This window comes from Gastrolobium bilobum, unplaced genomic scaffold (genome assembly GCF_033153095.1).
Source record: "Gastrolobium bilobum isolate Gb01-03AN ecotype WA unplaced genomic scaffold, APGP_CSIRO_Gbil_v1 utg5420, whole genome shotgun sequence".
In the NCBI taxonomy this organism is placed as follows: Eukaryota; Viridiplantae; Streptophyta; class Magnoliopsida; order Fabales; family Fabaceae; genus Gastrolobium; species Gastrolobium bilobum.
Genome location: NW_026898652.1, coordinates 156,982 through 168,989, shown reverse-complemented (window position 1 = coordinate 168,989; position 12,008 = coordinate 156,982). Strand labels below are relative to the sequence as shown.

The 12,008-nt window shown below is 38.1% G+C and overlaps 1 protein-coding gene across 2 annotated transcripts; it reads right to left on the bottom strand.

Moving 5' to 3' along the window:
* Positions 1-378: 378 nt before the first annotated feature.
* Positions 379-11,744, bottom strand: LOC133318082 (YTH domain-containing protein ECT4-like). 2 transcript variants are annotated; one of them, XM_061520030.1, is made up of 8 exons: positions 11,668-11,744; positions 11,338-11,401; positions 10,520-10,578; positions 3,903-4,268; positions 2,949-3,527; positions 2,279-2,491; positions 1,089-1,265; positions 379-874 (listed from the first exon to the last, which is right to left on the bottom strand). In XM_061520030.1, the coding sequence occupies exons 2-8, from the start codon at positions 11,363-11,365 to the stop codon at positions 707-709; spliced, it is 1,590 nt and encodes a 529-aa protein (XP_061376014.1). In that variant the 5' UTR covers positions 11,366-11,401; positions 11,668-11,744; the 3' UTR covers positions 379-706. The 2 variants fall into 2 exon arrangements, with proteins under 2 accessions (XP_061376014.1, XP_061376015.1); XM_061520031.1 differs by lacking the exon at positions 11,668-11,744 and having other exon boundaries at positions 11,338-11,606.
* Between the last annotated feature and the right edge of the window lie 264 nt (positions 11,745-12,008).

Below are 12,008 nucleotides of genomic sequence, written 5' to 3'. Positions count from 1 at the left end.
TCTCCAAAACTCAGCGTAGCCACGTCAGGAATTTGGACGGGTTGTATCACATCATGTGTTTAATTTCCATTTGTATATATATATAAAAAAAAAAAAAAAACTCAGCGCAGCCTTCAACAATTAAGGGAGGCCCTTCTAACGAATAATGGCCGAACGTAACACGCGAAAAATGCGAAATTAAAAATAGAAATTTGTTAGATACAATTTAACAAGTATGTTTGGCAAAAGAAACAATTATCTTCCTTACAAACAAATCCGGTTTGCTGTGGACAAACTTCAAGGTCTCCACTAATCAGGAGAGACTGGGAAAACTAATTTTTACACTCATAAGTAAAAAAAATCTACTTGCTTGATCCAAGTTTGATTCTTCTATTCGAGGGCAGACAATTCCTCAGTACTAAAAAAAAAAGAAGGAAGAAAGACCATCATATAAAACAAACAAAATTGTTGGCCAGGAGACATCGAACCATGATATCAAATACCTCCTTATTTTAAATAATCTTGTCAATGCCAAACATCAACATCAAATAATATAAAAATAATAAGTGGTCGAACTTAAAATATGCTATGACAATCTTTTTGACGTATCAAGTATATCATACCATATAAATAATAACTAGCAAAGAGACGAACGCGGGAGGAGCTCTAAACAAACCAAACCTCAATTCTGCAACTCTAAAAATGCCTATGTGCAGAAATAAAAAATCTAGCTATCTTTTCTTTCTAATTTTTGGTCATCTTGCAATCTGGTTGTTGGAAAACCTTGTTTTTCAGAGGGATTGAGAGAGAGATTCTCGGTAAGTTTGACCAGAGTAACTTGCTTGGTACCACTTGATTGCATATCTATTTTCTTCTCTCTTGCTTGGACAGTATTCTGCAGAAAATTAAAAGACAAACGATCACAAACGTACAACTCAACATAAGAACACACCAAAAAATGTTATTAAAGCATGCAAGGGAAGACCTAACGACTAATTTAATATGGCATTACAATATTCCAATTGTGTGTACTTAATGCAATCACATATCTTCTATGCTCCAATTGCAGGAATAATTAAGAAGCATTCCTGAATGGAAATGGGACTTACTTGGTGATTGTCATTGCCATATACCTCCTCCTGTTCTGGGCTTGTATGCTTGGTACTCCTTTGGGAACAAAATAACTTCTCTCGCTTCTCATAGAAGTCAAAATCATCCAATAGAGATGTCTTAGCCGGATAACTTTTAAAGATATTCAGCATCTCCAGACCCTCCTTCAGTCCAATCTGCAAACCAGATAATTACAAATTTAATGATAAACCATGTCTAACAAAACATTGAGTCAAAAACTAAAATAATATTCATATAAACAATGTAAATGCCATTATTTTATATACACCATCCTAACTGAAGGACGGATTGGAGGAAAGTTATTAGCATGATGGAGGGTTAGACCTGTTTTTTCTTCCTATGTTCCAAATGGTACATTTTTAGTCTTTTTCCCCTATATCTCACTTCATTTCTTTCTTTACCTCTCCCTTTTTCTTCTTTTTTTCCTCTCTTAATTTTTTTTTTTTATTATTTTTCTCTTATTTCTTTAATTTTTTTATTCCTATTTTTACTTACTTTTTCTTTTCTTTTTTCTCTTATGTATTTTTCTCTCTTATTTATCTTTATTTTCACTTATTTTATTTTAATTTTCTTTATAATTGTTTATTGCTATTTTTTTTTTAATTCAACTGTTATTTATATATTTTCTTTTTTAATATTATTTTATCCTCTCTTTTTTCCTCAATCTTTTCATATTTTTCATTTGGGTTCATCTGTCATTAAACCCAACTAGTTTCGGATAAAGGTGATATTAATGTTGATCCTATCTGTAGGAGGCAGCTTTGATACCAAGAAAAGAAGTGAAAATTAACGGAAGAAACAAAAGAAATAATAAAAGATCACAGTTCCTACAAAATCCAAAATAAATAAATAATTCTCCAGAAAAAATTGGAAATAATCAACACCTAGATTGTATTTGATGCATATAGAGATTTACCTTCCTTTTAAATAAATTTTTTCACTTAAAAGTCACAAGAACATTGACTCACTGTTGTATATGAGTTATGTCATTTACACAAACAGATTCTACACAGTACACACTACTCACAACCTTCTTTATCAGTCAGTAAATAACAACTAGACCCAACTTAAATAATTCAGGGTAGCTCAGATTTGGCACGATCTTTTCACAATTCAAGCATGTAAAGGTGCATTTTAACAACATCAAAAGTAAGAATTAGTGAATTACCTCTTGTGTGTCCCTAGTGTAAGTTACAGACTTGTTCTCATTGTTTTGAAGGATGATATGCTGCAACCGGTTGTTAGGAACATCTTTTATTATATGCCACTTAACTGGGAAGAACCCATTGTATTTATCAAGTTTCCAAAATTTCATGTCTTTATTGAAGTCCACCGGCCCAAACATCTCAGCTACTCCAACAAACTGCCTGCTGGCATTAACCTGATTTGATAACAGTACACAGCCCTGATCAATGAATATTTATAATCATAAAGATTTAAGAAAATGAACCCCTAATTCTACAATATATATCAGCTGATACATAATTGTCAATGACAAATAAAATAAACCTAGAACAGAGATATTCCTATTTTATAATTTGGAACAAAACATTTTTATTTTTACTTTTTTGGATATTTAATCAGATAATCCAAGAAGCGATGGATTTTTGGCAATTGCTAGACATAAATACAAAGGAAAACATGAACCGGTTCATCTTCTTCTAATGAGTTTCTAAGATAATTTAAATTCAATAAAGAGAATAAAATGAAGTAGAAGATACCTCCAAACAAGATATCAATATCTAAAATTTCTATTAAAAAATGAGTTTCTTTTTTCCATGTCACACTTCTTCTGAAGAAAAACAAGATACAACTTGTGGACAAAGATTAGAACTCACTGAGAAGAAGAGGAAGACTGGACATTTTGTGCCTGTCTGTCCCAATTTAGCTTCTGCATCAAGGAATGCTGAGTTCAACTTCTTATTTCCTGATGGAGTACTTGTCCAAACATCATATTTAATGCACTTATGAATGTCATCTTCATTGAAAGATTTAATCACGTAAAACTTTGCAGTTTCATATTCAGTTTGGAAATCTGAAAGGTTATATCGATCTCTACAGATTGTGATCGCAAACTCCTCCTTAACGGATGACGATTTTAGAGGAAAATTGCTGTAATGACCCCGAGGACCACGAGTCATTTCCATTGACATTTCAGATTGTCCACTCCTGAATTTGTCACTCAACAAAAATCTATCATTTACACTAGATACTCTCCCATTTGGCTGGTAGTTAGTAGAGGCATTTGGCCTGTAGTTTGTAGATGCATTTGGTCCGTAGGTAATAGAGGCATACGGCCTGCGGTTAGTAGGGGGGAAGACATTGTGTCTTGGGTTGGCTAATGATGAAAATTTTCCCATTTGGTCGTAGGTCCTTGGAAGACTGGCTGCTGTAAAATTAGAATGCAAATGAGGAGCCTGCAAAATAAAATATTCACACAATTAAAACATCATAGTTCTACAGCAGTTATCATGAAAATAAAAAATGCTTAAAAAATAAAGTTAGGTTTATGGAATTTTTTTATCTTTTTCTTATTTGGATAAGTAGATATAATATAGGTAAAACAAAAAATACTAATGGTGACAAACAAGGACCAGGAGAAAACTTTCCTTTTCAAATTATCCAAATAAATGAAGCGGATATTAACGACACAATGACAATAATACCTTTCTATGTATTCATAATGAAATCATGAACTCTACCATCCCACAAAATGAATTTATAAACAAGAAGCAGCGATAACTAGTGATATCATAAAATATCCGAAACATCATAATCTTCTAACTGATCACCTTGTTTAGAGTTTTGATATCTTTCTTTGTATCAGCCACAGTCTTGGATAATGCACTGGTTAAATTGCCATTTCTATTTGTAGAGTTTAAGCTATTTGGCTTGGCAAAACCAGAACATTTTGGATCATTTTTTGCAATTACGGAACCATTGACAGTTTCATTTTGTACACCAAAAGAAGTTGAGACTGATGAACAAGGCAGAACTTCCGATTCATGCAGACCTGGTTGTTGAAAATATCCAGTGGAAGAAAGGTAAGGTTGTTGATCAACACAATGGACATCAACACCCGCAAAGCCAGCAGCAACATCTCCAGTAGAGGTCACTGATGATGTCAAATCAGATGAGATACAATTTTTTACAGAAACCTGCAGAAATATTATGAAAAAATTATAAATAAGATGACATCATGAGACAGATGAAGTTAACAACAAAAATACAAGAACTGCTTATTAATGCAATTAGAAAATCAATCCCAGTCGGGGGCATTTAAAAAATTATATGTATCTGTTAGAAAATATTAAATATGATTAGATATGATTAGTCTGTAATTATTATGATTAGATATGATTAGTCTGTAATTAATTCTGATTGTATTAGGTTTGGGCCTTTCACTTAAGCCCATTAGAGTCTCTATATATTGTAACCCTCTAAATTAGATCAATACACAACATATTATTTTATATTCAAGTTGGTATCAGAGCTCTTTCGTTCTGAGGACCCTCGCTTCTGCTTAGAAACCTTGTTTTTTGCTTTAAAACCTAAGCCCACTGCTTAGGAGTCCTCTTTCTTGCCGTGCGTCCTTCCGGCAAGCCTTCTAGGGCTGTAAACAGCCTCTGAGTGATATTTCCAAACGCGTCAGCACCTCCGACGGCCACCGGAACCACCGCCCGCCGTCAGAATCACTGTTCAGGCCACCGGAGACTTTTTCCGGCGACTTTTCCGACCAAACTTCACGCGATCAAGACCCTCTCTTCCCGGCGACCAGGTCTGTGGTGGTCCGGTCAGCAACGCATCTCCCACGCGCCGTCACGCGCCACCTGTCTTCTCTGCGCGTGGGCTTCACGCGCCACCAGCCCACGCGCCACCTTCTGCCGGCGCGTGTGCACTACTCCGGCGGCTTTTTCCGGCCGGCCTTGGACAGAGAAGCTCGCCTTCTCCTCCCCTTTCTAGATCTGTGATTGTTTCTCTGTGGGTCTGACCTTAGACGCATGGTTCTCCTTGATTGGATATCGTTTTCCTTCGTTTACGGCTTTTATATTTTATCTTTAAATGGCAGCAGCATCTCTTGATCTCTCGGAGGTTAACTCTCCTTCTATTGTTGCAAATATAGCTCAGTCAGACAATGCATCATTTGGTTCAGGTTCGGACTATGCTGCACTCCAAACCCCTCTCAGGAAGGCTTCTCCTCAGTCTCAGCCTTATACTGGTAATCCCGTTGCTTGTGTTTCTCATTCTACATCACTTGGCACTTGGATATTTGACTCCGGTGCTACCGATCATCTCTGTGGTAATAAGGACCTCTTTACATCTCTTACTTATTCTGATCATTTACCGTCTTTTACCCTTGCGGATGGAACCAAAGCCCCAGTTCGTGGGATTGGACAAGCTCGTCCGACCTCTACCTTGGCCCTGACATCTGTCTATTACATTCCTGGCATCCCTTATAACTTAATTTCTATTAGTAAGTTGATCCTCTCCCTCACTTGCACCATTACTTTCTCTAACCATTCTGTTTCTGTGCAGGATCCGGGTACGGGGAAAATGATTGGAGTGGGTCGTGAGTCACGGGGGCTTTATTATCTGGATGTGCCTCGTCCTTCAATAGCATGCACTCTCACAGAATCTCCACAACTTATCCACAGTCGCCTTGGTCAGCCAAGTCTTTCAAAGTTGCAGAAAATGGTTCCTCTTTTGTCCGGTCTTCAGTCTTTAGATTGTGTGTCATGTCAACAAGGGAAGCATACACGCTCCTCTTTTGCCAGTCGAGTCAATAAACGAGCTGATGCCCCTTTCTCTCTTGTTCATTCAGATATCTGGGGTCCAAGTCGTACCTTGTCTTAGGTTTTCGGTATTTCGTTACCTTTATTGATGATTTTTCCCGTTGCACTGGGACCTATTTAATGAAAAATCGTTCTGAGTTATTTTCCATTTATAAAAAGTTTTCTACTGAGATCCATACTCAATTTGGTGTTTCTATTCGTATTCTACGTAGTGATAATGCTAAGGAATATGTTTCTATTGATTTTTCTAATTTCTTGGCCACACAAGGTACTTTACATCAAACTACTTGTCCTCACACTCCACAACAAAATGGGTTGGGTGAACGTAAAAACAGACATCTCATTGAAACTGCCCGTACCCTTCTTATTCATATGCAGGTTCCCCTTCACTTCTGGGCAGATGCTGTCCTCATCTCTTGTTTTCTCATCAATCGCATGCCTTCATCTGTGCTCCACAATGACATTCCTCATAATCTATTGCTTCCAGATGTTCCTCTTTATCCTCTAACTCCACATGTCTTTGGTTGTACTTGTTTTGTTCATGATCTTACTCCTGGTAAGGATAAGTTAACATTCAAAGCCTTTCAGTGTATCTTTCTTGGTTATTCTCGTCTTCAAAAGGGTTATCGTTGTTATTCTCCCGACCTTAAGCGTTACTTAGTTTCCGCTGATGTCACTTTTCTTGATCAACAACCCTTTAATTCTATCCCATCTCAGATGTCACAGGTTGATCATGTACTTCCTGTCTCTTTTCTTGACTTGTCTTTGCCAGCTGCAGGTGCTTCTATTCCAGATGAGCAACCTATTGCTACTATACCTGAGGACCGTCCACTTCTCACCTATCAGCGTCGCAAAATTGTGCCTCCTGTCGACTCGACTCTTGCTGACTCATCGCCCACTGCTGTTGCTTCTTCCCCTCCGGATCCTTCATCAGAGACTCTTCCCATTGCTCAAAGAAAAGGTACACGTACTACTCGTAACCCTTATCCTCTTTATACCTTTTTGAGTTATGACTGTCTTTCTTCACCTCATTTCACCTTTGTTTCTAGTCTTTCTTCTATTTCTATTCCTAAGACCACAGGTGAAGCACTTTCCCATCCAGGGTGGCGCCAAGCAATGCTTGATGAGATGACTGCACTTCATTCCAATGGCACTTGGGACCTTGTTTCTGCTCCTCCAGAGAAGTCTATAGTTGGTTGTCGCTGGGTTTTTACTGTGAAAGTTGGACCTGATGGCCATATTGATCGTCTCAAGGCACGTTTAGTTGCCAAGGGTTTTACTCAAATCTTTGGCCTTGATTATAGCGATACATTTTCACCGGTCGCTAAGATGGCGTCAGTCCGCCTCTTTCTTGCCCTTGCTGCTGTTCGTCACTGGCCACTCCTTCAACTTAACATCAAAAATGCCTTTCTTCATGGTGATTTACAAGAAGAAGTTTACATAGAGCAACCACCTGGTTTTGTTGCTCAGGGGGAGTCTGGAAAGGTGTGTCGTCTTCGGAAATCCTTATATGGTCTCAAGCAGTCTCCTCGAGCATGGTTCAGTCCGCCTCTTTCTTGCCCTTGCTGCTGTTCGTCACTGGCCACTCCTTCAACTTAACATCAAAAATGCCTTTCTTCATGGTGATTTACAAGAAGAAGTTTACATGGAGCAACCACCTGGTTTTGTTGCTCAGGGGGAGTCTGGAAAGGTGTGTCGTCTTCGGAAATCCTTATATGGTCTCAAGCAGTCTCCTCGAGCATGGTTCAGTCCGCCTCTTTCTTGCCCTTGCTGTTGTTCGTCACTGGCCACTCCTTCAACTTAACATCAAAAATGCCTTTCTTCATGGTGATTTACAAGAAGAAGTTTACATGGAGCAACCACCTGGTTTTGTTGCTCAGGGGGAGTCTGGAAAGGTGTGTCGTCTTCGGAAATCCTTATATGGTCTCAAGCAGTCTCCTCGAGCATGGTTCAGTCGCTTCAGTTCTGCTGTTCAGGCGTTTGGCTTAATCCGCAGTAAAGTTGACCATTCTGTGTTTTATAGGATTGCATCTCCTGATAAGTGTATCTATTTGTTAGTCTATGTTGACGACATCATTCTCACCGGAAGTGATCAAGACGGAATTCGTCAGTTAAAACAACATTTGTTTAGTACATTTCAAACAAAGGACCTTGGGAAGCTGCGTTACTTCTTGGGAATTGAGGTGGCGCAATCCAGACAGGGCATTTCTATCTGTCAAAGGAAATATGCCTTGGATATCCTAGAAGAAACTGGTATGTTGGGGAGTAAACCAGTTGATACACCTATGGATCCTAATGTCAAGTTATTGCCCGGACAGGAGGAGCCGTTATCTGATCCTGGACGTTATCAGAGGCTAATTGGGAAGCTCAACTATCTTACTGTGACTAGGCCAGATATTTCTTTTGCTGTTAGTACGGCTAGTCAGTTTCTTGATTCCCCTTGTGATTCACATTGGGATGCTGCTGTGAGGATCCTCCGATACATCAAAGGAGCACCAGAGAAAGGTTTGTTGTATTCAGATCAGGGAAATACAGAAATTTGTGGTTATTCAGATGCTAATTGGGCAGGATCACCCTCGGACAGGCGCTCTACTTCTGGCTATTGTGTCTTCTTTGGAGGAAACTTAATTTCGTGGAAGAGCAAGAAACAACCTGTTGTTTCTAGATCTAGTGCAGAAGCTGAGTATCGTGCAATGGCAAATGCTACCTGTGAGTTAGTCTGGTTAAAGCAGTTGATTCAGGAGCTTCATCTTTGTGAACAAAAACAACCCATGACACTCATCTGTGATAATCAAGCTGCGCTACATATATCCTCTAATCCTGTCTTTCATGAGAGGACCAAACATATAGAGATTGATTGTCACTTCATTCGAGAAAAGATTCAGTCAGGAGAAATCAAGACTGCTTTCGTCAACTCCTCTGATCAACTAGCGGATGTCTTCACTAAAGCTCTTAGAGGTCCTCGGGTTCAATATATTTGTAACAAGCTTGGTGCTCACAATATATACGCATCAGCTTGAGGGGGAGTGTTAGAATATATTAAATATGATTAGATATGATTAGTCTGTAATTATTATGATTAGATATGATTAGTCTGTAATTAATTCTGAGGTCTGGGCCTTTCACTTAAGCCCATTAGAGTCTCTATATATTGTAACCCTCTAAATTAGATCAATACACAACATATTATTTTATATTCAAGTGTATCCATAAAAAACTATTAGGTTCAAAGACTAAAGAGTGACTTATATGTGTAAAATGTAACACCCCGTTCTAGAACCGGTTTGTTAACATCGCCTTATGATATTAAGCGCAGTTACAATCACATGGGTTCAATTAAAATCCGGATAAATTTTTCATTTTAAAACATGCCGAATTTATAATACCCCATTTCGTGATCATAACCATATTACCTTGCGGAATCAGATAAATCAAGCTTAACATCACGTTCTTCTTCTGTTCCCTGGCCTCTCTAGGGAAATAGTTATCCAAGAACAATGTCTCGAACAACCGCCAGGTGATTTCCCGACCTTCGGCTTCTAGGGGTTGTACGGTATTAGTCCACCAATCCTCCGCTTCTTCTTCCAGCATGTACACGGAGTAGATTAACTTCATTGCGTCAGGGCATCTCATCACCCTGAAGATTTTCTCCATCGCTTGGAGCCATTTCGCAGCCGCCATTGGCTCATAACCTCCCTTAAAAGAAGGAGGTTTGTGTTTTCGGAAAGCCATCAATCTTCTTTCCTCCACTTCATGGTCACCGACATTCTCAACTCGAGGTTGACGAACCTCGGTGTGATGACTACGACTTCCAGAATGGTGACTACCCTCACCTTCATTGTTACCCGCTACACCCTCTTCTTGTGAAGGAGGTGGAGAAGGCATAGCAGTGTGAGGAGGAGGAGTGGGTTGCCGGTTCACGGGCCTAGGACCCCTCAACGTCCTCAACTCAGTCATCATTGCGGCCATGGCAGTCCGCGCATCCTCGTTAGTTTTCATCAAAATTTCATTGGCATGCCGACTAGCCGCCAATTCCCTTTGCATATCGACCATAGTGGCCGTCACAGGTTCAGGTTGACCACCTGTTGCCCCACGACCACTTCTGGGCCTAACAAGAGCAGCCAAAACAGGTTCTGGCTGAGCATCGGTGTTTGATGGTCCGGGGTTTTTTTCGGTGCCTCGTCATGTCACTACACATGTTACACAAAGAAGTGAGTTGATCAGGCCCACACTTAGTGATCACAAATGCATTAATCATAAAGAGTACTAAAACAACTATAAAGCATCAAACACTAAGCATACTCAACAATAACTAACAGTTATTCCCGACGAAACTGCTCTAATACCATAAGGCGATGTTAACATTCACCATGATATAGCAACCAATAAAGTATTTTCATGCTAAATACCAAACTGCAATTAGAGTTTTTCTCATACTTACGAACAGAAGCACTACCACACCTAAACAATGTGTTTTGTAGTCTGAACAAGATTATGACATTTCAATAGATTAAAGAGATGAAGAAGTTCAAGATAAATTTTAGAAAGAAAAAAAAAAGAAACATGCAAATTCATTGAGAGAGTCAATAAAGTGGAAAGAGGCAGTTGCCACATACCTCATCTGCCTCATTCTGCGGCTGACTAGAACCTGTTGTTCCTGTCGGCACAGACTGAGCTATATCACATGGTTAAGTATATCATAGATAAAACATGAATCTGAATCTGAAACTGGTCCAATGAGAGGGAAAAAAAATCACCCTGACTCACTAAAACCTAATACCAAACCACATCATGGAATTCGCTTCAGAATACTACATCCAAGTAACCATTTCAGACAGATATAAGTATTGCCTGTCTACTTTAACTCCTAAAAAGAGTGGGAAAAACAAAAATGATGCATGATGAATAGGAGTTACTAACGCTATTTGTACAGATAAATATTTTTTATTTTATTTTTTTGCAATTTAGGGGTTTTTCCTAATTTTAAGAAGCTATGTTTTTTTCTGGAATTAATAGTTATTAAGGTTTGACTAGGGATTTGACTACGTGACTACTCTTGGACTGTAAATGCTCCATTGTGTGCCCCGTGTTAGTAATAGTATCTCTATAAAATAAACAGGCTATTGTGATTATTGTGAGTTTATATTTCTTCATCAAAAAAAGAGAGGCGAGAAATTAATTGTTTATATGGACAAAACAAGCTCAAAAATAAGAAAATTTCGCATCATTTAGTAGCAAGTAAGGGGAAAAAGAAAAGCTGGAGAGTGAATTCTCTGCAAAAAACATAAATACAAGTTAGATATAATGTTCCAAAACTCTGTGCATTAAAGAGTGGTGCAGATGAATAAAATGTAATTCAATTCTGGAAATTCATCAAATACGGAAGATTTAACCTATAATAAAAACAGCGCAAGGGTCAATTAACAAAGGATACTTTTCTCAAACTCCTTGTCACAGCTCATGATCAACAATATCAATTATGTAAAACCAAGCTCAACCTAAAACAAAGGAGAAACAGGTTAGACACAGAGAAAAATAAAATGAACAGTTATCGCGAAAAATAAAACACAGACACGCACAGATATTTCTCAAAATTTAAATAATGCAACCACTATATTAAACTGTTTGGAAAGGAAAGGAAGAATTAACAGCAGGCGAGGGTAATACACAATCATCCACAGACGCAACAAAAACTGTGAATTAAAGAAAAATGTTGCAGAATTGAATGTGGTCTTAGTGTTAGTAAAGAGAAGAAGAAGCAAACCTAAAAAAGAAGCGCCTACGAGTAGCAAGAAATTAGGAAAACCACCAACCTAACAGGGAAGAATGTTTCCATGTGACATAGATAACGTCGTTTTGGGCTTGCAATTAAAATAGGGTTCGTTTTGGAAAATTTGTTTCTCTGAATTTTTTTTCCAAAATGTCTTTATTTTATTTTTTTCAAATTTTAAAATGATATCGGCTTTTTGTTACAAAAAATATTTTTATCACCTTTTTTTTTTTTGGAAATAAAAAATATTTTTATCACCTGATTCTAAAGGAGAAATATTAAATCCTTATTATTAACTATCGGTTAGGGATGTATGTAGTACAGGTTGTCGTTTT

Excerpts from the sequence above, each read along its gene's own strand:
- LOC133318082 (XM_061520030.1), bottom strand. The coding sequence starts at position 11,365 with ATGAGCTGTGACAAGGAGTTTGAGAAAA. Across the intron at positions 4,269-10,519 it reads CGCAGAATGAGGCAGATGAG|GTTTCTGTAAAAAATTGTAT; the intron begins GTATGTGGCAAC and ends ATATTTCTGCAG. Across the intron at positions 2,492-2,948 it reads CAGTCTTCCTCTTCTTCTCA|GTTAATGCCAGCAGGCAGTT; the intron begins GTGAGTTCTAAT and ends TTATCAAATCAG.